Genomic DNA, 26,434 nt, shown 5'->3' with positions numbered 1-26,434 from the left:
AAACGGAAAAAAAAAAAAAAAAAAAAAAAAGAGAGAGACCTGAGAAATTGGAGCTGTTCTCATTTATTGATTTGGTTTTGTTGTCAAATGGATAGGAAGCAATGTCCAGAAGGATCAGTGAAATATGTCTGTGAAACCAAACAGACAGACAGTTCATTGGCACTTCTCTTCCTCAAATAAGAACAGACCATTTTGATTTATTAACGCCATGGAGACCATAGAACAGGATGCTTGTGGCTTTGTCCCACTTCCTCTCTCTACAGAGGATCATTTCTTTATCTTTCTCTCTCTTAAAAGACATAGGCTCTTTACAGACAAAGAAATAGGCTCTTTACAGACAAAGAAAAACAAGTAGGGCTCTCAACCCTAGCCATCCATTCATCCTTTCATCTCCCAAGTGGAACTCACAGATTTCATATATTTAATGCCCATTCTCTCTCTCTAGCTCTACGAGAGTAGGAACAACTGACCCATCATAATTTAAAGATGAAAATGAATTTTGAAAGTGACCATTGGGAGACAATTCCAGCTATGTGATGGCGAGAGAGAGAGAGAGAGAGCTCTCTTTTTCTTGGTGGAATGGAGAAGGGGGCTGTTTGGTTCTTGTTAGTGAGAGATGAGATTCTTAGAGTGAGAAAGTTTTCTTCCTTGAAAGGGGGAGGACAGTTTGGTTACACCGTGTGAAAATTATTGAATGTGGCTGTCATAGACCACAACATGGTTGCCCCTTCCTAATTATTGGATGCTCTTTCATCCAACCGCGTAAAATTTCTAACGTGTTCTATCCCTTCGAATACTTTATCCACAACTAGAGAATATAAGAGAACTTTTCGAAAGAGAAGATTCTCTCTTAGGAAAGACATGGGTTTTTTTTTTTTTTTTTTTTTTTTACTGCAATGGTATGATTATTGGACCCTCCCCTCGTTCCGTACTTGGCCTCGGTAGAAAAACATTATTCAACAAAGTCGTCACGTTGCATAGTGTGCAACTGTGAGATTCTCCATCGATTGTAGAGGAGAACGAAACATCATTTTATAAAGATGTGGAAACATTTCCCTAGTGGACGCATTTTAAAATCGTAAGAGAAAGTCTTGAAGGGAAAGTCCATAGAGGACAATATTTACTAGCGATGAACTTGGACTGTTATAAATGGTATCAGAGCTAGACACTGGCCGAGCGTGGACGTTGGACCCCCATAAAGAGGGTGGATTGTGAGATCCCACGCCGGTTGAAGAGGGGAGCGAAGCATTCCTTACAAGGGTGTGGAAACCTTTCCCTAGTGGATGCGTTTTAAAACTTTGAGAGGAACCCCCGAAGAGAAAGTTCAGAGAGAACAATATCTGTTAGTGATGGGTTTGAGTTGTTACAACAAACATCAATCACATTGTTTTAATCATTGGATTCTCTTAGACATTCATTACAAAGCCTTTCAGCTAAGGGAGAGTGTTTTCTCTTATGGAAGGTACAAGTGGTCTATTTGGTCCGGCCTAGAAAATATTATTCAACAGAATCGTTGCATTGTTCTAATTATTAGATGCGTTTATTATATATTCAACCATGTAAAACTGCCGACCAAATCGTTTCAACCCTTCAAATAATAGCAAGAAAACAAGAGACTTAGAGAGGATTTTTCTCTTGTAAGGAACAAAGGAAAGTCGTACAGAAAGACATTATTCAACAAAGTCGTCATATTTAATTACAAAATCGCCAATCACATTGTTCTAACCTCTCTGAGATAACTTCTTGCCGTTACCTCTCACGAGAGGCTGTCATATTTAATTACACACATACATATCTCATTGTCTCATTGTCTGTACTATGTTGTGTTATGGATCAACAAGGCAGTGCTCGGAGTTGAAGCTATAACCCCATGAAAAAAGGGGTAAAGTTTGGATCCAAATGACACTGAAGTTGCATCTTTAAATGAAAGAATCAAACATAATAGAAAGGTAACAAAAAAAAAAAAAAAAAAGTCTTTGTTCCAATTATGGTTAGGTAAAGCATTCATTCATTCCAAATATATCATAACAATAATAGTCCCATCAACCTTGTAATTATCATACCCATCATCCCATCTTTTAGGTTTCAAAGAAATTATTTTAAAAAATATCTATTTGAACCCTGTCGTTTTTGCTTAAACGCTCAAATATTCTATTATTTAGTTATAAATGATTCATATTGTTGTTAAATTGTTGATGAATATTAATAGTATCAGGGTATTTGAAAATTCCCGAGACTAAAATGGAGAATTAAAATGAAATCATCGCAAAAGTTTTTCAAGGACCAAAATGGTATTTTAGTTTCGATCTTCCTAAAAAAAATTAGAATTTATGAAGAATAAGAACAAATTACATCCAATCACTCACCTTCATAATGTTTTGCCTACAAATAAAGTTTTAAAGTTAGGGTTTTTGATTTCATGTCATTGTCACTATGATTCTCAAAATCTATCATTAACCTAACAATATCTTGGGGTGAAGTAATTACAATTAATCAAAATGATTTTTTATTGACTTTAATCACTTTTGTTTTATTTTTGGTTTAAAATGCTAAATCTTCATTTGTTGAGTTCTAATCCCAATTATGATTCTAATTGTAATGATCTTTGAGATTGTACATGTTTGATTCGTGTCTTTTGGCTTCAATCTTTTTTTAACCTTATTATATGCCGAGTTGGGCTTTTAATTATAAAGACAAGGAAAACGAAAAAATGATCAAGTTTCGAGTACTGTCTCTTCTTTTAGTTCAACATCATGGGTAGTGGAGAGATTCGAATTTCTGACCTTTTAAAAGAAGATAAACGTTTAAACTAGTCGAGCCATACTCGGTTAACAAGTATTGATACTATCTATCAACTTATATAATTGCTTGACATTATTTGTCAAAGTGTATATACATTTGAACATCGTGCATTTCCAAAAATTAAGAGTTGAGAGAGACAAAGATAGTATTAAGCCGAGGAGAATAGGGAAAGCTTAAGGTTTCCTTTTCTGGGTTTCCTCTCAAAGTTTTAAAACACGTCTACTGGGAAGAGGTTTACACACCCTTATAAACAATGCTTCATTTACCTCTTCAATCGACGTGGGATCTCACAAAAACCTTTTGGTAAAAAAAAAAAAAGAAAGTAAAACCCATGAATCAAGAAAGTACGTGAAAAAAAAGACTTGAACGTCGAGAATTTTTCCGAACCAGAAAGAAGCCCTTTGGAGAAAAGGTAGGGTACCTACAAAGAAAGGGTATCCATCTACGTATGAACCCCACTATAGATTGCTTTATAAACTAATAAATGTTTTGGTTTTAGTTTGTGAAGTAGTTAGAGGTTTGGGCAATGAAAGCTCCATTGAAAAGGGAAAAAGAAGAGGAAAAAGGGTGTCTTTAGGTGTGATTTGGTAGAGATAAGAAAATTCAAAGTGGGTTTGGATTGGATTCCAGTTAAGAGAACCACTTTCTTTTTTGTTTAGTACTCTTTTGATTTCATTATTTTGGACTTGGGAGTCCAAATGTCCCCACACACAACAGCTGGTTTCAGGTAAGAATCAATTTTCCCCACAACTTACGCCATTTAACTTACCATAATATCATCCAATCAAAGCTTCTCCAGCTATACTTGAAAGCAACTCTACGAGATCTCACATCGATTGAAGAGAGGAATGAATGTCAACGAGGACGCTGGGTCCTGAAAGGGAGTGGATTGTGACATTCCACATCGATTGGAGAGAGGAACGAGTGTCAACGAGGACGATGAGTCCCAAAAGAGGAGGATGGATTGTGAGATCCCACATCGATTGAGAGAGGAACGAATGCCAGTGAGGACACTGGGTCTCGAAGGGTGGATTGTGAGATCTCACATCAGCATTTATTCTTTATAAGGGTGTGGGAACTTCTCCCTAGTAGACACGTTTTAAAAACTGAGAGGAAGCTCAACGAGGACAACATCTACTAGCGGTAGGCTTAACCTGTTACAAACTCGTTCAAAATAGCTTCTTTCAATCCCCCTCATTTATCGGGGTACCCTGCAAACAAGTCCCACAACAAGGCCAGAAACAGAGGAAATAATATCAGTCAGAGAGAGAGAGATTTGTGAGAGAAGAACAATGATAAGATTTATGATTTATGAGTAATGGTAATACACAGGGGGGTTGGATTGAGATATCAGAACTTTTCAGTCTTTTCCAACACTACTTTTACAAATGGCTATAAAGAGAAAAGCATTCAAATGTGGTCTGATAAAAACTTGAGGCCACCATCAGCTTTGCTGCTGCTGCTGCAATTAGTTCTTGCAATTAGTTCTTGAAGAGCTCTCCAAAAGAATGAGTGGCTGATACATAATGTTCAGAAACAACAAAAAAATGCAACTGGAATCCCTCTCTATGTACACAAAGCCTCACTCGCCGTGGGGGGGCCGCCATGGATTTCACCAGTTCTTTCATTCTTTTACAATTCACTTTTCATCTCACCTGCACCCATAATACCTTCAAATTCAGTTACAAGATTTTCGATCGAATCAAACCCGAAAAGCTAAAAGTTCTATGGCTATCTTACCATGAGGATTCTGCAGCTGGGTTTGTACATAACCCATCTGAACTACACTGTGGAGTTCATCCTCCCAAAACTTGGAAATCTGATAGCAATTCAGAGATGATTTTTAGACTATGCTATGCAAAGATATTAGTTTCAGTACATTTGAGGAAACAGATTAGCAATTTACTTGGATTCCATTCCCCATTTTGTGGTATCCACCCTGCGTTTGATCACTATGAAGAGGAGGAATGTTCATAGATTGATACTCATATGCAAAAGTGGGCACAGACGAATCAATAGGGTAAATCGTATGCGGTAACGAACTCGAACCTTTGAAGATCTGAGATATGTTATCACACAAAATTAGTCATAACCCAGAAGTGTTTCACTAAGTTATCCACTAAAAAATGGTTTGTTTTTCACTTACATCCTTTGGCAAAAGAGTTTCCATGTTAAAATCCATCCTTGGATTGACAGTAGCCAATTTCATTGAAAGAAACTGCAGAAATTCTAACACAACTCAGAAAACTATAGATATGAACATAAAGAACTATGGCAGATCGTTTGAATATTTGATGATTACCTCAACTTGGTGCTGCAAAGATTGAACATAGTTTATAATTTCATCAAGCATCACTGCCTTCCCAGTTATCTGTAAGTGAAAAAACAACTCGACTTTAGAACTTGATTTTCATACCAATGATCTCATGTTTAAGAATTTTAAGATCCAAGTACCTTATTGCAACCGGGGACGAGATCTTGAAGAAACTTCATCCGTTTGCTGATTTTCTCTCGTCGGATCTGCACGAACGACAACGAAAACAGGAATTGTGAGCATTCGAATCAAACTCGAGTGCGAAACAAGTTATATACAATGAGTGCTTTGGCTCTCACTCTTTCAGCTAAACTATGGCTATCTGTAGCTTGACCCCTTTTAGCTCTAACATGGATATAATCCTTTGGAGGCTCTGGAGGCTTTGAATTATCATTGTTTTGTTTCTGAGTTGCATCTTTTGCCTCAGCCTTCCCCTTTGCAGCATCCATCTCTGGTTTGATTTTCTTGCCATTTGGTTCATGATTCTCCCCTGCAGCCTGAAACAACAACTTTTAGTGCCATTTTTTTCCATTGAGTTCATCAGCAGATACAGAATTTTCAAAGGAAATGCAAAATTTGTAAACATATACCTTCACATTCTTTGCTTCACCAGTATGAGCTGATTTCCTTTTCCTAGTGTTAACTTTGAATCCTAATTCCCCAGCTGTAATCTGCTCCGAAACCGACGATCCCTCCCGCGAATCGTCATTTTCGGGGGTCGAAGACCTCGAAAACCTGTTCATAACTTTCTTGTTAGCCATAGAATTTCCCTTCTGAACTCCCATTTGAGATCCAATTCCACTAACATTGAAGGATTTGTTACTTGAAACCCTAGAAAGCTTGCCAGATTCCACACCAGCTCCAGCCATTGACTTGTTGCTCAATTCTTGAGTTTCATTAGAACACAATTGCCCATTCACTGCAAGATTCTTGTTCCCAAAGCAAGAAAATCTCGCAACCCTTTCAGCTAAACCTGGATCAGCCGAAAATGGAGCTAGATTTTGATGGTGACCGACAGATAAATTTCCCTTCATCGGAGGGGAATTCAAAGGCGTATTGTAACAAGAAGTATTGGTACTATTATTGTTCGTCCCACCAATGTAAGAATGAGGCGAAATCTCACCAGAACTACAAATACTTCCAAGCCTTCCGATCAATTCTCGCATCATCAAGTTGTCGCCGCCGCCACTACCACCGCCGATTACAGCCCCAGCGTGTGAATTCGCCGGAGAAGACACAATCGAACTCAAAGTAGACTCAAAGAGATCGCTCTGATCCATCGAATTTTCCCAATTGGAATTGAACAACACACTCGAATCCATCCCATAAAAACTGCTTCCATCGTTCATGAAGAACTCCTTCTCCATATCGACGAAGAATCACACAAATTTCCGATGAAGAACTGTGCCAAAACCAAAAAATCAACAGAAAACAGAACAAAAAAAAACCCTACCCAGAATCTTTCTCTGCAAGAAAACAAGAACAACAATGGCGAGGAGAGATTTTTGAGATAAAGAAGCAACAACAATGAAATGATTTCTTCGTTAGTTCGTGGGCTCAAAATGAAGAGCAGATTAAAAAGAGAAGAGGAGAGAGAGAGAGGAGAGAGAAAGCAAATACAGAGAGAAATGGAGTGAGAAATGTGGGGAAGTGGAAGGGAAGCAACATAGATAATAAAGGGAAGGAGATGTCTCTTTGACTTTTTTTCTCCCTTTTTTTAAAAAATTAAAAATTATATTAAATAATATATATTTAAATATTGAAATTTTAATTCAAAATTCCATAATAATTAATATAATAATGTCACATAATTAATTTATTCAGTTAACTCCTATATTTTTAATTAAAAACCATCACAGGTTTGAATTCTCGAGCCTCACATAGGTTGAACTATAAAAAAAGATGGTTCATGTAACGTCTCATCCCCAGAATTTAAATCATGATTTATAATTTAAATTTGGCATCTGATGGCTCCGACATTCCCGTGCATTTTATATTTTTAGTACCGTTATTATTCGGATATAATTTGTAACGACCCAGATCCACCGGTAGCAGATATTGTCCTCTTTGGGCTTTCCCTTTCGAGCTTCCCTTCAACGCGTTTGCTAGAGGAAAGTTTCCACACTCTTATAAAGGGTCTTTTGTTCTCCTCTCCAATCAATAATGTGAGACATCACTATCCACCCCGGGGCCAGCGTCCTCACTGGCACTCATTCTTTTCTTCAATCGATGTGGGACCGCCACCAAATCCACTCCCTTTAGAGCCCAGCATCCTTACTGACACACCGCCTCGTGTCTACCCCATTTGGGGAACAACGAGAAGCCTGACACATCGTCTGGTACTCCCACATTATTCGTTGGAGAGAAGAACAAAAGACCATTTATAAGGGTGTGGAAACCTTTCTCTTTAGACGCGTTTTAAACCCTTGAGGGGAAAGCCCGAAAAGGAAGGCCCAAAAAGGACAATATCTACTAGTGGTGAACCTTGTCGTTACAAAATCTCAGTTTATTAATGTACTGTTTTTTTTTTTACTCGAATGTCTCGTGCTGAAATATTATGAAAGTGGAGAGAGAAAAGCGAAATATTCCTTATAACGGTGTGAAAACCTTTTCTGTAAGAGCCCAAGCCCACTACCAGCGTTCTCTTTCGACTTTTCCTTTCGGGTTTTCTCTAAAAGTTTTAAAACGCGTCTACTAGTGAGAGGTATCTACACTCTTATAAAGAATGTTTCGTTCTCGTCTCCAACCGACGTGGGAGCTCACATTATCTCTTCCATAAAGATAAAGATTCGATTTCTCGTCCCCACATTTATAACGGTCTCGAGTGGCCTAGGTTAGAATTTCATATTTAAAAAAATAGGATACGAGATCAAATATGATTTCAAATCTTATAATTATAAAAGAAAAGAATTAATTCGAAACCTAATTTTGATTTCAAATCTATTAGAATCAAATAGGAACCCAAATTGGACCCCTAACAAGTGGGTAAGGGGTTGGGTGAGGACTTGTTCGGTATAATTTATTTATTTATTTATTATTATTATTTTAAAAAAGAGTTTAATAACTAACCTTTTTAAATTATTATTTTTTATAGGGAAGATTTTGAACCAATAATCCCTTAATAAAATAGACATATGTCTATTTAATAATTTAAAAGTAAGGTGTGAATTAATTAAAAAATCAAACAATATATGCATTTTTTATTTTAATAATCTTAAATATATTTATGTCAAAAGAAAAAAAAAAAGATAATTAATCACATGAATTATAAATAAGTCTATTTTAGATATTAAAATTCATAATATTTTTTATTTTTTTATTTTTTTTAACTAATAAAAAATAAAATAAACCATGAAATTGCATCATTTTCACTAAATAATTTATTTAAAAGTAAAAAAAAAAAAAAAAAAACACACACATATTTTTTAAATTAAAAAGTTAGTAAAAAAATAATTATATTTAATTTAAATATAAAACCTAGAATTAATAAATAAAATGGAAGTAATGGAAAGTGGAAATTTGGATGCATTTCATTTGAATTTGAATTTGCATTTGCATGACACGCGCCTTCAACGATAGGGCAGTAATGTCAAAATCCGACCAACTCCACCTCCCATTCTCTCTCTACAATTTTTTTAAAAAATATTTTCATTTTTTTCTCAATTTTTAACTAATCTCGAGATCCCAAACAGTGTATGTCGGCAACCCATAATTAAATTAATAAATACAATTTTAAATAATAAAAATTCAATTACAAAATTTATATTTAAATTCTTAATATATATATTAATTAAGAGAATAAAAGTTTAATTTTTTTTATTTTTAAAATGTTCATTTTTTTAAAAAAATTTAAATTAACAATAGTAAATCTCTATTTTATTTAAAATATTAATAAAAATAAATAATTTATTAAATACAAAATTAAAAATTTAGAAACCTACTCTAAAAAAATTAAGAATTTAAGATATATTTTTTAAAGTTCATTATCGTTTTTCGGTTTAATTAAATATCTCAGTTGAGTTGATTTTGGTTGTTTAGATGCCGTGTGGGAGGAATATACCTAACTTCTTAGCCGGAATCTCTTGAAATTTGCGGCCATTTCTCTTTCTAGGTTTTTATTAGTTCAATAAACGAGTGAGATTCGAACTTCTGATTGATATATTTTGACGGGTAAAATTATTTTTAATTTAGAATTAAAGGGGAGGTTTAAAAAAGTTCGGTAACCTTATAATTTAAATAAATAATAATAATAATAATTTTAGAGAGAGAAAAGGTTGCCGTATGGATTGTAACGTGAGGTTCAATCATTAATAAGCGTTTGGAGATTACCATTTTGACCCGGACAAAACCGGTGGGCATAATTTGCGACGTGTCAGGTTGTAATTGGTTTAGAGGCACGATTAACAAGGCGGAATAAAAATTAAATAATACAAATGTGTCAGTGATTTATTTAATAATTATTATAATTTGACAAATTGCAGAGTTTTTTATTAGTTAATTTATTGGGAATTATTGGGAGAATTATAATTAAAATTAGGTTAAAAAAGATGCAAAAGGAGAATCATTGAATGGCAGGTTGGCAGTTGATTATAATCATTGGTTCATTTATTTATCTTTTTGTTTTTTTTAAAAAAAATTTTAATATAAATTTTCTAATTGGAAAATAAAAAAATAAAAAAATAAAAAATAAAGGAGAGAGTTACAGTCTACCTATAGCATGTTTGTCAAAATAACCCTTTTGTTAACATTATTTTTAATAACTATTCATATTATAGAGTTGATTTTTTAATAATTGATTCTTTTATGAGATTAAAATTAAATTTTTTTTTATTTGTAATATAGCATGAGTTGAAATTAAATATTTTTATTTTATGGCAACATTGACCAATCTGACATATCCCGACGACGTAGGTCGAGTTAGTTTTATTTTCTTAAACCTAATATGAGCCTTCGGTATATTTTTGTATAAAGCTGACTTGATTACATCCCTATTCATGGAAGGGAAAGAAGCTGAAATGACTTATTTTGGTACGAGAGAATAATCTTTACTATAAAAAAGTGAGTAAGTAACGTGTTCATGTCAAAGAGGAATGCTAAGGTCATCATGTGCCAAATTCTAGGTATGAATTGTTACAAATGGTATTAGAGCGGTATCTCTCCTAATAAAATGTAGTTTGGGGACGAACTGAGGTGGAAGCTAGTAGAATGAGCGATACATGAATAAACCGAAACCAAACCCAAATGAGAGTGATCCTAAAAATAAGATGACTAAGAAAAGACTAACATAATTGAAAGTAATTACGTATACCAACAAGTTTAAAAAATTGAAAATCAGTATTTATACTAACAAGATGTACCTTCCTTTTCGATGATTCAATACAGGAACTCCATGTAACTATTTGTCGTACGCGATGCAGAAGAGTATCGGGGCCCATCAAGTGTTAAATCTAAATTCTGAATCTTAAGCAAGAATCGTTGTATCTAGATTTCAAATCTTGGGCATAACGCATTATGCAACAGATAAGAGTATCATTGATCATTTCTAAACAACACTAAGGAGTATCACTGAAATGCCAAACTTGTTCTTGAAATTCCTCTTAGCATAACACTCACAGGACCTATATACTTGCATATTTCTAAATTAACCAAATACCATATCCTCACCTCATTTCATAACGTTCCCTTCGGTTAATGGATGGACGGCATTTGTCAGCAGCAGATTACTGGGTACAAATACGTCACCTGAACTCGTGTATTAAGCAATCAAGTTCATCCTCAAATGCCTGCATGCCTCAGATGAACATTAGTTGAATAGCTTAAATAGAAACTGGGAAAATTTAGGGATAATGGAGAGTCTATCTGCGAGATTTGTGACGTTTACGTGAGTGATCATCTCTATCATTAGAATCCCTTCTGCGAGATCGTTCCTTGTCCGATGAGCGCCTCTGATAACGATCTTCCTTCTCAGAAGAGCTCCTCTGATAATAATCTTCCTTGTCGTTTGAACCCCTTCTAGATTCATGTTTCATCTTCTCGTAGTTCCCCTTATGAGAGTGCCCTCCTCTGTAGCCATCAGGGCTCCTCGTATGAGACCAATCATCTCCATCTGTAGAACTACTTCGACTATGTCCATCCTTCTCCACGGAATCTTTCACACTGGAGCCTTCTTCCCTACGTACCGAATCTGTTTCTCTTCTCGGAGGAGAAGGTACCTAAAGTAGAACGAACAAGGAACCAACAAAAAATCAATTACGTCCGGTGTCGCAGTATCCCGACCTCAGTTTAAGTCAAGTGATCGTTCATTGCATTACAAAATATCAAGTACAAGAGCAGAAGATTGGCACCGTGAACGGACATTAAGGTTCTTCCATTTGTACGAAAATCGAAGTTCATGAAGCTTATGTGTTCCTTGTTTTAACAGTTACCTGAAACCTGGACATGTATCTTCCTTCAGGTGGAGGAGTAATGCCAAGCCTTTTCAAATCATCATGAGGTATCGGACGTCTGCACAAAAGGGTATGTGATAGAGACGTTGAGTCAGCGGATGACGTAAATGCACACGAAAAGAATGACTAATGAAGAATCTGATTAAGAAAATCCTGATCAAACCCTCCCTGCCCTGATTAAGCAAATAAAGTCACCAGAAGTAAAAGAAAGCCACCTAATGATTGAAGTTCTTTGCTATAACTATAAAATTGGAAAATAACGGGAGTTTACATATTATCGATTGGGCTCAGACATATTATCATTATACGTCTCTTATAACTTTATTACTCAAGGTGCAAAACACTTTTTTGAAGCAAAATCAAGGATAAAATAGTGAGGAATCACATCATCAAGAACAGTCATTCAACAGGAAAGAGAATATTCCAGGGACAGTCGTAGAACATGAGATGAAAGCCTACAACCATGCTGAGTCCAAGTTCAAGGTGTATAATGACCGATCAAGTAACGACGTGTTGGGAGAAGACAAGTATAACAGAAGTTCAGACCATACCATGTTTATATGCCAACAAAACATTATTTCGCATTACATGAGAATCGAGGAAGCAGAACTAAAATCCATGCAAAAGAAAGTAGAGAGTATATATAATCAGGGAAGCAAAGCATACAAGGGAGCTCGAAAAGGTCTTTCTCTTCCTCCAAATCGAAGTTGTCCAGATTCCTTCTTACCCCCAAGTCCCCCTCCTATTACAATTAGCACAAATACAATCAAATAGACTTAAGTAAGGGGTAATATTTTGGGAAACTATAGAACTTTTATTTACCTAATCTCCGTGGAATCCATCCGGGCATTAGCTGTTGTCGATTGTAGTCAACTATAATTTCGCAATCATCTATCATTGAATGATGAGCATCCTGATGAACAAAGTTAATTAATAGCAGACATCAATATCATTTGCCACCAAAACAAACTTATTATTGTATTTCTCAAGAAAAAAATGAAATAACTGGAGGCTTTTTTTTTTCCATGAACGATAAGACCGAGAACTTCTATGAATGAATGATAAGAGATACAGGAAAGGTTGGACAAACAACAAGAACCAATAGTTCATTAAGAAAAAACCCAGTGATCTTTGAAGAAAATGCAATATAACATCACATCCCACAAATTTGATTGCTATTAGGCACCACACAGCAAATAAAATGAATAAAAATATAAACCAAAAACAAGAACACAAGGATAACTCAGGTGAAATTAAAGGACTCGAGAAGTTGTACCACCTTATATGCATGTCGCATCTCTTTTTCAGTTTCATATTCAACAAAAGCATAACCACGTGAAGAACCAGTTACTGCAAAACATCATGCACATTTCATGAGAAACATTATTGTCTCTTCCATCCGTTGAACATATGAACAGAGTAATCTGTTAAATGTAAAAAATGTTTAAAGTATAAATATCCCGAATATTGGAAATGTGACCAATTTTTGGGCACCAAATCACTAATCAGGATACCCTCTAAACCAAATAAAAGATCAAATTCAGAACTAGATAAGAAAGTCACCAATGTGTCTGACTAAGCGTAGGTTCTTAATCCGACCATACTTGCTCATAGCCTGAAAGATGAAATTCATTTTTTTTTCAGCCGATGAGATGAAGAAAGGGAAACAAAAAGAAAAGCAGTAAATTATAGATGAAATATCAAATGCAACAGTGCAAGTAATTAAAATAGGAAAGCAAGCTTTTGAGAATCCAGAGATCGAGAAAAATTCTAATACGCTCAATTCCTTTCTAGTCAGTTTTTTTAAAGAAAGGCTACACATCATGAGCAAAACAGTCTGAATGGATGCTCTCTCCTCAGTCCTCTTGAGTAATCTAATCTTTACCGTTAGAGGAAATAGCTGTTAAAGCTTAGTTTGTGTTAAGCTTCAAACAGTTTAACAGCGTAAATCCACCACTAACAAATATTGTCCGCTTTGGTCCCATTACATATCACCGTCAGCTTCACGTTTTAAAACACGTCTACTAGGGAGAGGTTTCAATACCCTTATAAGGAATACTTCGTTCCCCTCTCCAACCAATGTGGGATCTCACATTTTTCCAACCTAGATAAGGCTTTTTTATGCCCTTTTTTTTATGTTGGGGGTGCTGGATACGGGATCCTCTAGAAAGGCTTCGATCTTGAAGTTTAAGATGTAGCTTAACTATTTGAAGCCAAAACCCTACGTTGCACAAAGTTAGTACTATTTAAACTCTAGATAGGACCTTCATAGTTATGGTGGCCATTCACAGGGACTTCGGTCACTGACTGTCCAGTCATTAGGTAATCACCAGCAACCCTAAAATGTTCCAACCAACAAATTCTGTAAGGGAAAAATTGCTCTATCGGGGCTACTAAGGTCTCTTCACCATCAAAATTTATCAAGAACATAAAATCCTTCAACACCCTCCTTCCTTTATACTTTAATCTCCTCTCCACCCACGATTCGAATTATAACTAATTCATTTCAACTCATCAGAATCAGTCAATAACAAGCAATTAGAGAGGTCAATAGACAATACCCTACGAAGATTATCTTCGGTAGTCAGATGAGAAAGGCGACCAACGAAGAGGGTGCAATAAGGGTCACCGAAGACCTTGGGATCGCGAAGGGGATCATCTGCCGAAACCAGACCCAACAGTCGATTAGAATAAGCTTAAGAACATCAACAAATACAAACTGGCGCTGAAAATTAGAGGCAAGAGACTTACAGAGGCCAGCAGAGGAACATAGCAATGCTCGGTAGACGGCATTGTCGTGGGGAAGAATATCGGTGCCGTCGATGCTGCCGGCTTGAATTGGATGGTAATTCTCGGCGTAGAAGACCTTGCTTACGTTGCTCCCGCTCATGGCGCGCCAAGCCCACTCGTCGTCTTACTCCCCCTCGTTTCAACCGAGATTTTTACCTACAGAGTAGAGAGACAATTGACCAACACTCCAACGAGTTTGTTTGGAGTTGTAATCAAGTCCAAAAAAATGTGCTTTTAAAACAATTTTTTTTTTTCAGTTAGTGTATGATTCCCATTTTTAACTTAAAAATATGAATGGTTTGACGGAAAATTGGAAAGGAGTGTGGAAATCTCTATCTAGTAGACACGTTTTAAGAATTTTGAGGGGAAGCCTGGAATAGGACAATATTTGCCAGTGGTGGGCTTGAGGCAATACAAATGGTATCCAAAGCCATACATCGGGGTTGAGCCTTGAAGGTGGTGGACTGTGGGGCATCCCACATCGATTGGGGAAAGAAACAAGAGGCTGAGCCCCGATGAGTGAATTTGGGAGGTCCCACATCGATTGGATAAGGAACGAGAGGCTGAGCCCCAAAGGGTGGTGGCTTCGGGAGGTCCCACATCGATTGGAGAAGTGAACGAGAGGCTCAGCCCCAAAGGATGGTAGATTTAGGGATCCCAAATCAATCGGAGAAGGGAACAAGTGCATTGTTTATAAAGGTGTATAAACCTGTCTACTAATAGAGGCGTTCTAAAAACTTCAAAAGAGAAGCCTATATAAAGAAATAATGATATCGAAAATACTCTTTCTTCCATTTTCCGAGTTTCATTTAAATTTATAACATAGAGTTCGTTACATATATCATAAAATTAATTTTTCTTTAGAAATCCTAAAGAACATTCTCAAATCACCTAAAATCTCCACAAGCATGTCCTTCCAGCTTGCTGCAGTACTGATATCAGAGATGGTGCCAACAGCTCCAAAGAACATTTGATGGTTTGTGCATGAACCAACTCATCTTACTTTGTTAGCAAACGAAGGCCTGCTTCTAAATCATTCATTGTAATACTACACAGTTCTTCCGTATCTATACACTCAAAACTCAGCCTGCCATCCAAATTCTCTTTGGCGTTAACGAGCATTGGATCGATCAAACCACCGTTCATCTCCTTACGCTGCTTTTCTTGCGTTTCTCTCTCGATCAGCTCTGAAATGGCTTCTACGGTGCACGTAGGATGCAACTTAAAGCCATATAACAAGCTATCCTCTGTTTGGTTATCCATCTTGATATGGAGGATCTTTGCTAATTCTTCTGAATTGAAGTCATTGAAGTAGAAAAATTTGGTTACTCGTCGATGAAATCCTTCGTTTGAAGATATTACGCGCTGCATTGGTTCGCAGTAACCAGCGAATATGACTACGATTTTCCCACTGTCCATGACAGACATGATCTCTTCCAGAGCTTCCAAACCGTAATCCTTATCGTCGGATTTCTGCATTGGTATCAGTCGGTAGGCTTCATCGACGAAAAGTATTCCGCCCTCTGCTTCTTTGATCTGAAAGTCAGAGGTGGCATCCATACATAAAGCTATGTTCCTAATAATTTACAAAAGAGAGGCCAAAAGGCACGCATGGTGTACCTTCTTCCTGGTTTTCGGACCGGTGTGACCAACGAATTCGCCAACCAAATCCGTTCTCTGTACTTCTGTTACCTTATCGGTTGGTAGGATGCCAACCATGTGAAGCAATTTTCCGAGTATTCGAGCTACCATAGTCTTACCTTTCAAAAATAATAACAACAATAAGTGAACCATAATGGTAAATACAAGTTTTGTTAGCTAGCACGAAATAGCTAAGCGACCATATATGACCGAGCATCTAAAAAGAACGCATGCTTTATGATATAAAAGTTCCAGATATTCACAATCCCCAAAATCATATAAATATAGACTCAGATATTCACAATACCCAACCTCATATATGTAGCTTGTTGGTTGAAGAGGGGAACGAAACATTTCTTATAAGGGTGTGAAAATCTCTTCCTAGTAGACGGGTTTTGAAAACGTGAGGCTGACGGCGATACGTAACAGGCCAAAGCGGACAATATCTGCTAGCGGTAGACTTGGGCTGTTACAATATAAGTTAAGCTCCGTTTGGTAGGGTTAAAATTAAATTCTTAGTTAAATTCCAAAAACCAAGTTACAATATAAGTTAAGCTCCGTTTGGTAGGGTTAAAATTAAATTCTTAGTTAAATTCCAAAAACAAAAACTACTTTTTCTAGCTTTCAAAACTTGGCTTGAATTTTGAGAACATTCGTAAAAAGTATATAACAAAACAAAGAAACTCATGGGTCGTAGTAGCATTTACCAGCTTAATCTTCAAAAATAAGAACTCAAACCGATATCAACCGGGGTCATAGTAGGCCATAGTAACTAGTATTACGTATGCTAATGAAAATCCATACGTAAACAGATATATTTATCGGAATTCTTGAGGGACGTCGGATCATTTTTAGAAAATAGGAACAAAATAGCTATAGCAAACTCTGCCTCCTATATGTACTTACCTGTCCCAGGATTGCCAAGAAATGCCATATGAGGTGACTTCCTGATGCCAACTTTGAGGCCAAGGGCCCTGCGTCTCTCATCTAAAAGAATTCCCTTAGCCCATTTCTGGAGTTGGATCTTAAGCTCGTGCAAACCCACGATTTTCGAGAGCTCATTGTCGAGTTCCATCATCTTTGCTTTAGTTTCACTGCATGCTTCAATTGCTTTTCGCTTTTTCTGCTCTTCTAAATGCTGGTTCAACAATTCCCTCAACTTTTTACTGCACGAGCCCTGTGACAGATGGCTTAGGGGAGTCATACCCTCCTGCATTTAAGAGACAAGCCTATTTAGTACCATTTTCTATGTAGTATAATGGAGAACAGAAAATATTGCAAGCAAAATATTGAAGGATTACGTCATCTTTCGCACTACAATCGGCGTTATATTCAAGCAATGTCTCGACAGTGGCGCAGTCTTCGGATTGGAGTGAATACCAGACGGCAAGGTGCAATGGTGTCATCCCATTCTGCATAAAGGAATACACAAAAGCAGACATTTCAACCATAAAATCACCATGAGTCATGTATTTCATTGCAGAATCAATGAAGAAGAGATAACTAAAAGGCAATATATAGCACATTTGCTTTGGCTTCAACAAAAGCGCCGTGAGCGAGTAGCGCCCGTGCTGCATCATTGCACCCATGCTTTGCTGCCATATGCAATGGGGTCTCTCCATACTGCAGAGAGGAGAATATTAGCTCTACCTAATAATTGAGCACTACAGTTCAATTTCACGAAAAACACTACCGCGATAAAGAATATATACACCTACCATGTTTTTGGCTTCGAACTCGACCTTTTCTGGACCTTGCCAGACAAGAAGAAATTTTACAATCTCTGCCCTGTTATAGCCTGCAGACACATGGAGGGGTGTCTGTCCCATCTGAAGTAGGCATTGAAATCCATAAGCTTCACTCCGAAGGTAATATAAATAACAAGATAAATTGGTTCTACATTTTGAATCATTGTTGTAACAGCCCAAGCCCACCGCTAACAGATATTGTCCTTTTTGGGCTTTCCCTTCAGGGCGTCCCCTCAACGTTTTAAAACGCGTCTGCTAGGGAGAGGTTTCCACACCCTTATAAAAAATGCTTTGTTTCCCTCTCCAACCGATGTGGGATCTTACAATCTATCTCCCTTCGGGGTCCATCGTCCTCACTGGCACTTGTTCCCCTCTCTAATCGATGTGGGGCCCCCAATCGATCCCTCTTCGGGGCACAATGTCCTCGCTGGCACACCGCTTGGTGTTCACCCCCCTTGGGGACTCAGCCTCCTTGCTTGCACTTGTTCCCCTCTCTAATCGATGTGGGGCCCCCCAATCCACCTCTCTTCAGGGCCCAATGTCCTCACTAACACACCGTATGATGTTCACCCCCCTTCGGGATTCAGCCTCCTTGCTGGTACACGGCCCAGTGTCTGACTCTGATACCATTGGTATATTGTCCTATTTGGGCTTTCCCTTCCGAGGTTCCCCTTAAGGTTTTAAAACGCGTCTACTAGGGAAAAGTCTCCACACCCTTATAAAAAATATTTCGTTCCCCTCTCCAACCAACGTGGGATCTCACATGAGCATAAGAAACAGAAACAGCATTGGATTTAATTTCAAGAAGTATATCCCACCATTTTCTTCATTGAATTACTGAGAAAAGTATGAAATGGAGACAGAGTATTGAAAATGAAAACTGAAATTCTAGTCTTAAGCCAGCAAGTATCATTAGCATTCATATTTGAAAGGAAGAATGGAGATAAATGGATGGTTAACATGGGATAGATCTAATACTAAAATCTTCAGATGTGAAACATAAATAGAGCAAAATAAGCTCCAAACACACCTGAAAAGATCCTGGATGGAAGATAATAGAAATAATGGTCAAATAAAAGTTATATACGGTGCTAAAAAGGATATACTCCAGAAATTCTTGCCCAACAATGAAATTAAATCAAGCACCAAAATAATCATACGGAGCCAGTTTCAAGCATACGAAGTCAGGAACAATGAAGAAGTCCTTTATCTCACACATATCACCAAATCAATTCAGATTCACATAAGAAAGTCACTTCCCGATGAACAAATATACAAACTTAGAAATGAAAATGATAACAAAAACTCATAAAAATGCCAAAAAGTTGTTCAAGAAAGAGAACATACAACAGGATTTCTATCATTAAGAAGACCAGGGTTCTCTTGGAGCAGCTTTTGAAGGCTAAGAATGTTCCCAGATTGAGCATAGCTATGAATAGTAGTGGGTTTGGAAGGCCTTGACCGTTGATCTTGAGGCTTCTGCATATCTTCGAATTGGGATATGGCAAGGCTAACCACACCTTCAAGGATGAAAGACAGAGGAAAATGGTAGAGGGAGAAAAGGAGATCTCAGAGAAGATGGATGAGTAGATTATATCTCCTTTCCGCCACAAAATCAAATGGCAGCAGCTAGGAAAGTCCCCAACCTACAGCCCGCTCTCTGCATCAGCAAGTTAAGTTTTCCCCTGTTCTTAATCAAGCTTTAGAAACCCTCACCCTGCTGAAGAAATTAAATATTATTCTGACACTTCAATGAAAAAACAGCTCCCACCAAATTACATAACACTTCATAGAAGAAGAAAAGGACAATCTGAACCATTACAACAATTGGCTGAAGTTCCGTTTGATATATGCCAAGTTCACATAACGTATTTGAAAATTTTATCATCCATCAACATGGTTAACATCGATACTAGGAATCACTTTTTCTATGGAATGCCGTGGAAATAATGCCATCCAAGCGCCTAAATTATCAAACGGAAACAAAGCAGCAGCCCAGATCACCAAATTACAGAAATAAAGCATTACCCACAGAAGATTTGAAAGGCATGCATACAAGAATAAATGCGATGGGATGCCTCATCAAAACCAATGGATTTGAAATAAGAGCATACTGGACTTAAAAAAACGATCAACAACAGCAATCACAACTTCTAATAATGGTATAAAAAGCAAACTCACCGACGAGTGAGGATTCTTAATTCGATATCGCAACGATCTGGCAGAAAAGTGAAAGAGGCCCCCCAGAAACAGAGATGAAACCAGAGAAAGATAGAAGAGGGAAGAAAGATATCTGGAAAAGAAGCGAAACGAGAGAGAAACGGAGGAGAAAAGAAGAAGAAATGGCGGAAAAAGGGGCGTGGATGGCGAGAAAATGAGAAGGAAAAAGGATTTGTCGGTTTCGAAGAACCCAAGTGGCGGAAATGGCAGCCAGTCGCCACTGCATTCCCACGATCCTTCGCGCCGGATTTTGCTTTTGCTTTGAAATTTGCACCTGTTTTCCATGGATTGTGTGCATTATCAACGGAAAAGTCTGCCAATTCTATGGCTGTCATTGTATGATATATATATATATATACACTAATGGAAGGACCTAATTGAAATTCTTTACCCCATTTAGGCCTCAAATTTTAGAACGCCTAGTGTAACGGTTCGACTTTTGAATTGTCAGTGTTGTCACAGATAAACCCATATTGACTATGATCGTTATAGGGAGCATCATAGTCGAACCTAGATTAACTAGAATTGTTACCGGTATTATCATAGCTGAACCTATATTGACTGTGATCATTATATGGGGTATCATAGTCGAACTTAGATTAACTAGAATTGTTACAGGTAGTATCATAACTGAACCTATATTGACTATGATCGTTATATGGTGTATCATAGTCGAACCTAGATTAACTAGAATTGTTACGGGTATTATCACAGCTGAACCTATATTGACTATGATCGTTATATGGGGTATCATAGTCGAACCTAGACTAACTAGAATTGTTACGGGTAGTATCATAGTTGAACCTATATTGACTAGGATTGTTACAGATGGTATCATATCCAAACCTAAATTGACTAAGATCATTACAAGTGGTACCATAGCTGAACCTGAATTAACTAAAATGGTTACAAGTGGTATCAGAGCCGGAACTAAATTGACTAGACTAGTTACAGGTAGTATTATAGTCGAACCTCTTCGAATGCAATGTAGTTCGATGACAACTAACGCACAAAGGTTGCATATGTTTATTCATTAATTCTTATTTTTTCGTCATTTTTGTTTTTTTTAATTAATTTAATTTAATTAATTTTCACTAAATTTGTATCACTATTATATTTTATTAGAAATTTATAACTATAATATTATATATATTCTAAAAAATTAAATTCATTATATTTATTGTAAGAAAATAAAAAACCTAATTTTCACAAGGGAACAAAATTCGGTAGTGCAAGTTTAGAGATATGAAAAATAAATTAAAATAAATAAATAAATAAATAAAGTGATTTTTTATTTTAAAATAGAAAATCAAAATAACAATAAGAAAACAAAACCCCGTAGGAACTCCTTCGACTCTCCCCAGTCTGCAAGAGGTTTTAGATTGTAGTTTCTGATCCCCAAACGCGGCAACTGGTTCACCGACTCGCCGGAGAAGATGACGACGAAGATAGCGCCGGGAGTCGGAGCTAATCTGCTCGGCCAGCACGCCCCCGAGAGGAACCAAGACGCCACTGCCTATGTCGGCAATCTAGATCCCCAGGTCCTTTGTTCTCTTCCTCCCTGCTTTTTTCAACTAATCAATCTTCAAATCCCCTCCTCTAGGGTTTCTATGTTCATTTAATTTTGTTTTTGTTATACTATTTTTCTGTTTTTTGTGTTTCTTGTAGGTTTCTGAGGAGTTGCTTTGGGAGCTGTTTGTTCAAGCCGGCCCAGTTGGTGCGTTCTTTCGTTTCTCTCGTTTTGTGAAGTCTTTGGAATTTATGGAAACTCTGTTTGAGCTGTCTTTTTCCCTTCTTGGTTTGAGCATTTCCTTGAAAAAAATTGTGTCCACTTGTTATTTTGCAGTTAATGTGTACGTTCCGAAGGATAGAGTTACTAACTTGCATCAAGGATATGGATTCATTGAGTTTCGCAGTGAGGAAGATGCAGATTACGTAAGTAACGCTGGGGCTCTTGCGCTTTTTTATCCTTCTAGTTATGTGTTTATTTTGATTTTCCATTCTTAATGCTTTTGCAGGCAATTAAGGTTTTGAATATGATTAAGCTCTACGGGAAGCCAATTCGTGTAAACAAGGTGAGTAGGGGATTTACTCTTTCAACTGTGCTAGGATGCGTTTTGATATACTGCTCAGCAACGGAAGATTGTATTTTATGTTCTTATGAAAATGGATATCTTACCTTTGTTATGTGTGCATTGCATATTTCCAGGCATCTCAAGACAAGAAGAGTTTGGATGTGGGAGCGAATCTCTTCATAGGAAACCTCGACCCCGTGAGTAGTTATTTTATCATGTTTATATCTGGAAGACTTGCAAGCTAATGATTTAAAGAAGGTAACTAAACCTTGATGTTTGTTTCAGGATGTCGATGAAAAGCTCCTCTATGATACTTTCAGTGCTTTTGGGGTCATTGTGACAAATCCTAAGGTTATAACTTTTCCTATAAACCTCATCACTCATTTATGTTTTGTTTATCTTAGGAGATTAGGGCTCATTTTCAAGTAAACTAGTTACTTTCTAAGGAAGTAATATTATTACAACTTAATGAAGTGAAGTCCTTTCATGGAAGTATTAAACCTTCACATTGCCTTTTAGTATATTTCACATGTATACAATATCTTTGGCTGTTTATCTTTTCTGGAGCGTGTTGAACATAGTTTGTCGCTAGCCTTTATTTTCTTTATGGGGCTGCTACACCTTGGAAGTTTGTGGTTATTTTTGGCTTTTATGTATTGTTAAATCATAAATAGGAAAATTTGGTCCCTATGGTTTGGAAAAAATTATAATTTAAACTCTACGGTCTTAAAAGTTAGAAATTAGTCGTTATGGTATGATAAGACCTCATAAATAACCTCTATGGTTTGATAAAATTCTCATAAATAAGGACTATTTCTAACACTTAAGACCATGGGAACTAAATTCTAACTTGCTTTAAACCATAGAGACTAAATTTGTAATTTAACCTTTATTAATTTATTTCTTTGTGATTTTGTAATGATTATGAAGTGGATCATGAAAATTCATTCCTACAAAATATTGGCTGTTTGGCCAAAAGATTGCTCTGGATTATAAAACTGGACTCTTGAATTTCTGGTCCAATAAGAGGTCTAGGGAGTTCAACATAAGGGGAAGGGAAGCCAAGATCTTAGAAATCTTTAGCCAAGTAGACAACGCATTTATACATGTCTAAACGTTAAACTTCTAGAATTTATTTCATGGCTACTCTACATAAGATTCTGTAGTCGCTTTTGTGAATATTGAATTACTGTAGCATTGTATTTAGTTCATCCATTGTATGCCATTTCTTGATCCCCCCCCCCCCCCAAAAAAAAAAAAAAAAAAGAATGAAGAATTACAGTATTTATTCACTTTCTGGCATCTTACTTGAAGGGTGTTTTAGAAGAATACCGTTATAGCGTTATTATTATATGGGTCACTGTAATTTTACAATTTTGCGTTCTTTTGTCTTATCCTTCTTTCTCATGTATAATGCCTCTTTGGTTTAAGTAAATTGACATGTCTCCTATTTCAAGCATAATGGTGCTTGGTAGCAGCCAGTTTATGGTTTGGTTTCTTTTCTCTTTAACGAGTGTCTTTCCTAATAAAACATCACTTTAAATGTTGTCTCTTCCATTATTATTTTATTTTCGTGTATTACTTGGATTTACTTTATATTTTTTAGGATTTTTTAACTGGTTTTTCTTCCATGTGGGCTAGTACATCTTACTAGTACTTACCAGTACTATCATGTTTGTGAAAATGGGACTAGTTTTATGTCCTGGCTTTCTATTTACTATTATTCTCTTGAAGTGCTGTGTAGTTGGGTATGTTAGATTGGAAATTTGTTTGGGCTTTTAGGGGGTTAATAACATCATGGCTGTTGGGAGGCGTCTATATTTTGCTTACTGAACGTCTATCAGATCAGTTTCCTTCCATGCTTCAAGAGCAACGCAGAATTAGACTTTTGTGTGCATAAGACGCCACGCTGTTCCTTTATTTTTTTTAATTAAAGATAACTTCTTTTTGTATGCTCTATTTTTCATCTTTAGTTCTTTGTATCTTCTGTGTACTCGGCTCTTTTTGGGGATGTATCAGAACGGTTTAACATGAAAGTTCTGAGTTTTATGCACATTTGTGTTCTAACACTTCAAGTGTCTTCGTGTTTCTAACCAGATTATGAGAGATCCAGATACAGGAAATTCGCGTGGGTTTGGTTTTATTAGCTACGACTCTTTTGAAGCATCTGATGCAGCAATAGAGGTGTGTCTTTTCTTTTCTTATTGGTCGATCTCTGCATGCACGTCATTCTGTTTTGATACTATATGATGCTCATAATAAGCTTCCCTTAAATCATTGGAGCCTTCAGTGCCCTTAAATGTTAATGAAGTGAAAGAAGTGTTTTATTGCTACCTATCCTTTGTCATGCTCTCGAAAAATAAAGATCTATTTCTTCACGTCAACCAATTCATAAGGAAAACTCTGTCTCCAAATTTTATTCAAGAAAGTTGTCCAAGTCTTTTAGCCCACTCAGTGAAGTAGGTTTCCTTTTCAATTTCTGTCCCTTCACTTTCCTTCCCCCGTTCTTTGCAGCCAAGTTGTTTTCTCCCCCTTGAATCAGATTCTTCATTAACTAGAGGAAAGACCCTACTTTCCCTCTCATGAAGATGGTTTTGATGCTGAATCTGATGTTAGCTTGAGTAGTATGGAGTTGAATTTGCAATCTTTGAATAGCTATTTAAAAGATGATGTTTTTGAAGATTCTTATTAGAAAAGTTTTGCTTCTTTATTTCAAGGTGATTAAAGATAATCCTCCACCTCTCTTATTGAAGTTTGTGGTTTCAAGATGTGCTAAAGTTCTCTACTGGTTAAACATGGAAACAGTGAAAAACATTGCCCCTCTAAGCTCTTAGGTCCTGTTTTCGTGGTTTTCTTTCCACCTTCCATGAATTTTGTTTTGTTTGCTATTCTTGTGGAAAGCTCAGCTTCTTTATCAGTTGATTTCTGTCGTGGCTTCGGTTCAAGCTTTTATCTCGAAATGGTTTTGACTTTTGTTTTCTTGTTCTGTGGTTGCTGTCGTTAACAGGCAATGAATGGCCAGTATCTTTGTAATCGTCAAATAACGGTTTCTTATGCCTATAAGAAAGATACCAAGGGTGAACGACACGGCACACCTGCGGGTAAGAATTGTTTGCTGATCCGTGAACTTTATGGAATTGTTTTAGGTTATGAACAGATTTGAAACTAGTGATCTGTGGAAGGATATCATCGTCGTTGTCATTGTCGTTGCTTATTTATCTCTGGTGTGGCTTGGTCTATTTTGTAGAGAGAGTATTGGCTGCTAGCAATCCCCAGAAGAGTAGACCTCACACTTTGTTTGCAAGTGGCCCTCCGACACTTCCAAAGGTTGCACAGCCTAACGGCACGATGGGAACTCTGATGCCACCACGCCCCTTCGCTAATGGTGGCATTGCTCCCAGCCCAATTCCTGCTATACGTCCTCCACCACCGCAAGGGGTGGCTTTCCCCCCTATGCAGATGCCTGGACAACCACCAGCCTGGCAGGGTCAGCCGCAGCAACAAGGTCAAATTATGCCGGGTTCCATGATGCTACCCCCTGTTCAGCAGTTTCGGCCACCTCCCCCAAACATGCCTCCGCCACCGCCTCAGGCTCCTGGTCATTCCATGCCTATCCCTCCACCAATGGGAATGGGAGGAGGACAGCCACCTCTTTGGCGACCACCACCACCGCCAATGCAACAGCAGCAGCAGCCGGGAAGGCCCCCTATGCAAATGTCGTCGATGCCCCCACCGCCACCTCCGAATCACATTCCACCACCTCATCCATCTTCTGGCTAAGACATTATTATGCTAAGCTAGCAATGAGAATGAAGTTTTTTCTGCCTGAACATCGTGTTTATTTCTTTTTTATGATAATGTTCAGTAGGTTGTTATATTATCATTCAAATTGTAACACTTTCATCCGAGAAATTAGTAGGAAGCAATATGACATCTTTGCTACAAAATAGAGAATGTTCTCATCTTAGTTTGGGATACTTTTCAAGCTTCTAATGCACATTAGTAGAGTATCAATGGATATAGGCAAATCGAGACTCGAGTTCGTTCCCTCTTTCAAAAACTCAATCTATTAGAAAATGTTTGGCAGGAAGTTCGAGTGAACATGCGTGTGATGAATTATATGATACTGTAAATAAAATAATTAAACAAACAAGTTAATAACTAATTATTTATTTACAACTAATCACTGTTTAAATTGAAATTCATTTTCTAAACTTGTTACAAAAATACAACTTTATTTTCATAATAAACCACTATTTTTATATATAGATTTTCCAACGTAGTTTATGGGTTTTTAGTCGATACTCCGATCAAGCACCACCCTGCAACTTTCTTTCCTTTTCTTTTTTTCCCCTTTGTTTTTAGTTCCTATCATTCTCCACAGTATTTCAAGACATG

General features: G+C 37.0%; 4 protein-coding genes across 9 annotated transcripts in view; 1 reads left to right on the top strand and 3 right to left on the bottom strand.

Annotated features, from left to right (window-relative positions):
• Positions 1-14,545, bottom strand: part of LOC111443127 (U11/U12 small nuclear ribonucleoprotein 35 kDa protein) — a 17,184-nt gene extending 2,639 nt beyond the window's left edge. The window contains exons 1-8 of one of the 2 annotated variants that reach the window (XR_002710440.1): positions 14,314-14,545; positions 14,124-14,221; positions 13,126-13,177; positions 12,842-12,912; positions 12,385-12,475; positions 12,229-12,304; positions 11,542-11,620; positions 10,781-11,328 (exon numbers count right to left, since the gene is read on the bottom strand). Coding sequence is in view for 1 of the 2 variants with exons in the window: in XM_023080793.1 (XP_022936561.1) it covers positions 10,972-11,328; positions 11,542-11,620; positions 12,229-12,304; positions 12,385-12,475; positions 12,842-12,912; positions 13,126-13,177; positions 14,124-14,221; positions 14,314-14,452 (963 nt within the window). In the remaining variant the exon portion in view is untranslated. Of the gene's footprint in view, positions 1-10,437; positions 11,329-11,541; positions 11,621-12,228; positions 12,305-12,384; positions 12,476-12,841; positions 12,913-13,125; positions 13,178-14,123; positions 14,222-14,313 lie in introns of those variants that run through there. The other variant, XM_023080793.1, reaches the window with a different exon arrangement.
• Positions 4,084-6,769, bottom strand: LOC111443116 (transcription factor bHLH62-like). 2 transcript variants are annotated; one of them, XM_023080778.1, is made up of 9 exons: positions 6,240-6,769; positions 5,707-6,089; positions 5,416-5,613; positions 5,257-5,322; positions 5,105-5,173; positions 4,949-5,020; positions 4,709-4,861; positions 4,543-4,621; positions 4,084-4,457 (listed from the first exon to the last, which is right to left on the bottom strand). In XM_023080778.1, exons 1-9 carry the CDS (start codon positions 6,481-6,483, stop codon positions 4,435-4,437), a joined length of 1,287 nt encoding a protein of 428 aa, XP_022936546.1. In that variant the 5' UTR covers positions 6,484-6,769; the 3' UTR covers positions 4,084-4,434. The 2 variants fall into 2 exon arrangements, with proteins under 2 accessions (XP_022936546.1, XP_022936538.1); XM_023080770.1 differs by having other exon boundaries at positions 5,707-6,769.
• A 601-nt stretch (positions 14,546-15,146) lies between the features above and the next one.
• On the bottom strand, positions 15,147-20,273 carry LOC111454293 (ESX-1 secretion system protein EccA1-like). 4 transcript variants are annotated; one of them, XM_023095734.1, is made up of 8 exons: positions 19,923-20,055; positions 19,089-19,461; positions 17,712-17,822; positions 17,518-17,616; positions 17,295-17,405; positions 16,900-17,203; positions 15,973-16,112; positions 15,147-15,888 (listed from the first exon to the last, which is right to left on the bottom strand). In XM_023095734.1, the coding sequence occupies exons 2-8, from the start codon at positions 19,224-19,226 to the stop codon at positions 15,352-15,354; spliced, it is 1,440 nt and encodes a 479-aa protein (XP_022951502.1). In that variant the 5' UTR covers positions 19,227-19,461; positions 19,923-20,055; the 3' UTR covers positions 15,147-15,351. The 4 variants fall into 4 exon arrangements, with proteins under 4 accessions (XP_022951502.1, XP_022951509.1, XP_022951517.1 ...); XM_023095741.1 differs by having other exon boundaries at positions 19,089-19,458; positions 19,923-20,012; XM_023095749.1 differs by having other exon boundaries at positions 19,089-19,401; positions 19,923-20,011.
• A 1,011-nt stretch (positions 20,274-21,284) lies between these two features.
• LOC111451774 (splicing factor 3B subunit 4-like) lies at positions 21,285-26,013 on the top strand. Its single transcript, XM_023092321.1, has 9 exons — positions 21,285-21,502; positions 21,630-21,678; positions 21,808-21,896; positions 21,980-22,036; positions 22,171-22,233; positions 22,322-22,387; positions 24,134-24,220; positions 25,044-25,137; positions 25,284-26,013. The coding sequence occupies exons 1-9, from the start codon at positions 21,398-21,400 to the stop codon at positions 25,814-25,816; spliced, it is 1,143 nt and encodes a 380-aa protein (XP_022948089.1). The 5' UTR covers positions 21,285-21,397; the 3' UTR covers positions 25,817-26,013.
• Positions 26,014-26,434: the final 421 nt, after the last annotated feature.

Source organism: Cucurbita moschata, unplaced genomic scaffold, assembly GCF_002738365.1.
Source record: "Cucurbita moschata cultivar Rifu unplaced genomic scaffold, Cmos_1.0 Cmo_Scf00001, whole genome shotgun sequence".
Lineage (NCBI taxonomy): Eukaryota > Viridiplantae > Streptophyta > Magnoliopsida > Cucurbitales > Cucurbitaceae > Cucurbita > Cucurbita moschata.
The sequence above is the reverse complement of the archived record's forward strand: the minus strand, read 5'-3'. Positions and strand labels throughout refer to the sequence as shown.

What these genes read in the sequence shown, in the direction of transcription:
- LOC111443116 (XM_023080770.1), bottom strand. Translation starts at nt 6,483, where the DNA reads ATGGAGAAGGAGTTCTTCATGAACGATGGAAGCAGTTTTTATGGGATG. An exon ending in GCCATAGTTTAGCTGAAAGA is followed by an intron (nt 5,323 to 5,415) that starts GTGAGAGCCAAA and finishes TCGTTCGTGCAG; the next exon opens with ATCCGACGAGAGAAAATCAG. An exon ending in AAACTCTTTTGCCAAAGGAT is followed by an intron (nt 4,862 to 4,948) that starts GTAAGTGAAAAA and finishes AACATATCTCAG; the next exon opens with ATCTTCAAAGGTTCGAGTTC.
- LOC111454293 (XM_023095726.1), bottom strand. Translation starts at nt 20,246, where the DNA reads ATGGAAAACAGGTGCAAATTTCAAAGCAAAAGCAAAATCCGGCGCGAA. An exon ending in TTAAGAATCCTCACTCGTCG is followed by an intron (nt 17,823 to 19,922) that starts GTGAGTTTGCTT and finishes TGCCTACTTCAG; the next exon opens with ATGGGACAGACACCCCTCCA. An exon ending in TCTTGGCAATCCTGGGACAG is followed by an intron (nt 16,113 to 16,899) that starts GTAAGTACATAT and finishes TATTTTTGAAAG; the next exon opens with GTAAGACTATGGTAGCTCGA.
- LOC111451774 (XM_023092321.1), top strand. Translation starts at nt 21,398, where the DNA reads ATGACGACGAAGATAGCGCCGGGAGTCGGAGCTAATCTGCTCGGCCAG. An exon ending in TCATTGTGACAAATCCTAAG is followed by an intron (nt 22,388 to 24,133) that starts GTTATAACTTTT and finishes GTTTCTAACCAG; the next exon opens with ATTATGAGAGATCCAGATAC. An exon ending in ACGACACGGCACACCTGCGG is followed by an intron (nt 25,138 to 25,283) that starts GTAAGAATTGTT and finishes TCTATTTTGTAG; the next exon opens with AGAGAGTATTGGCTGCTAGC.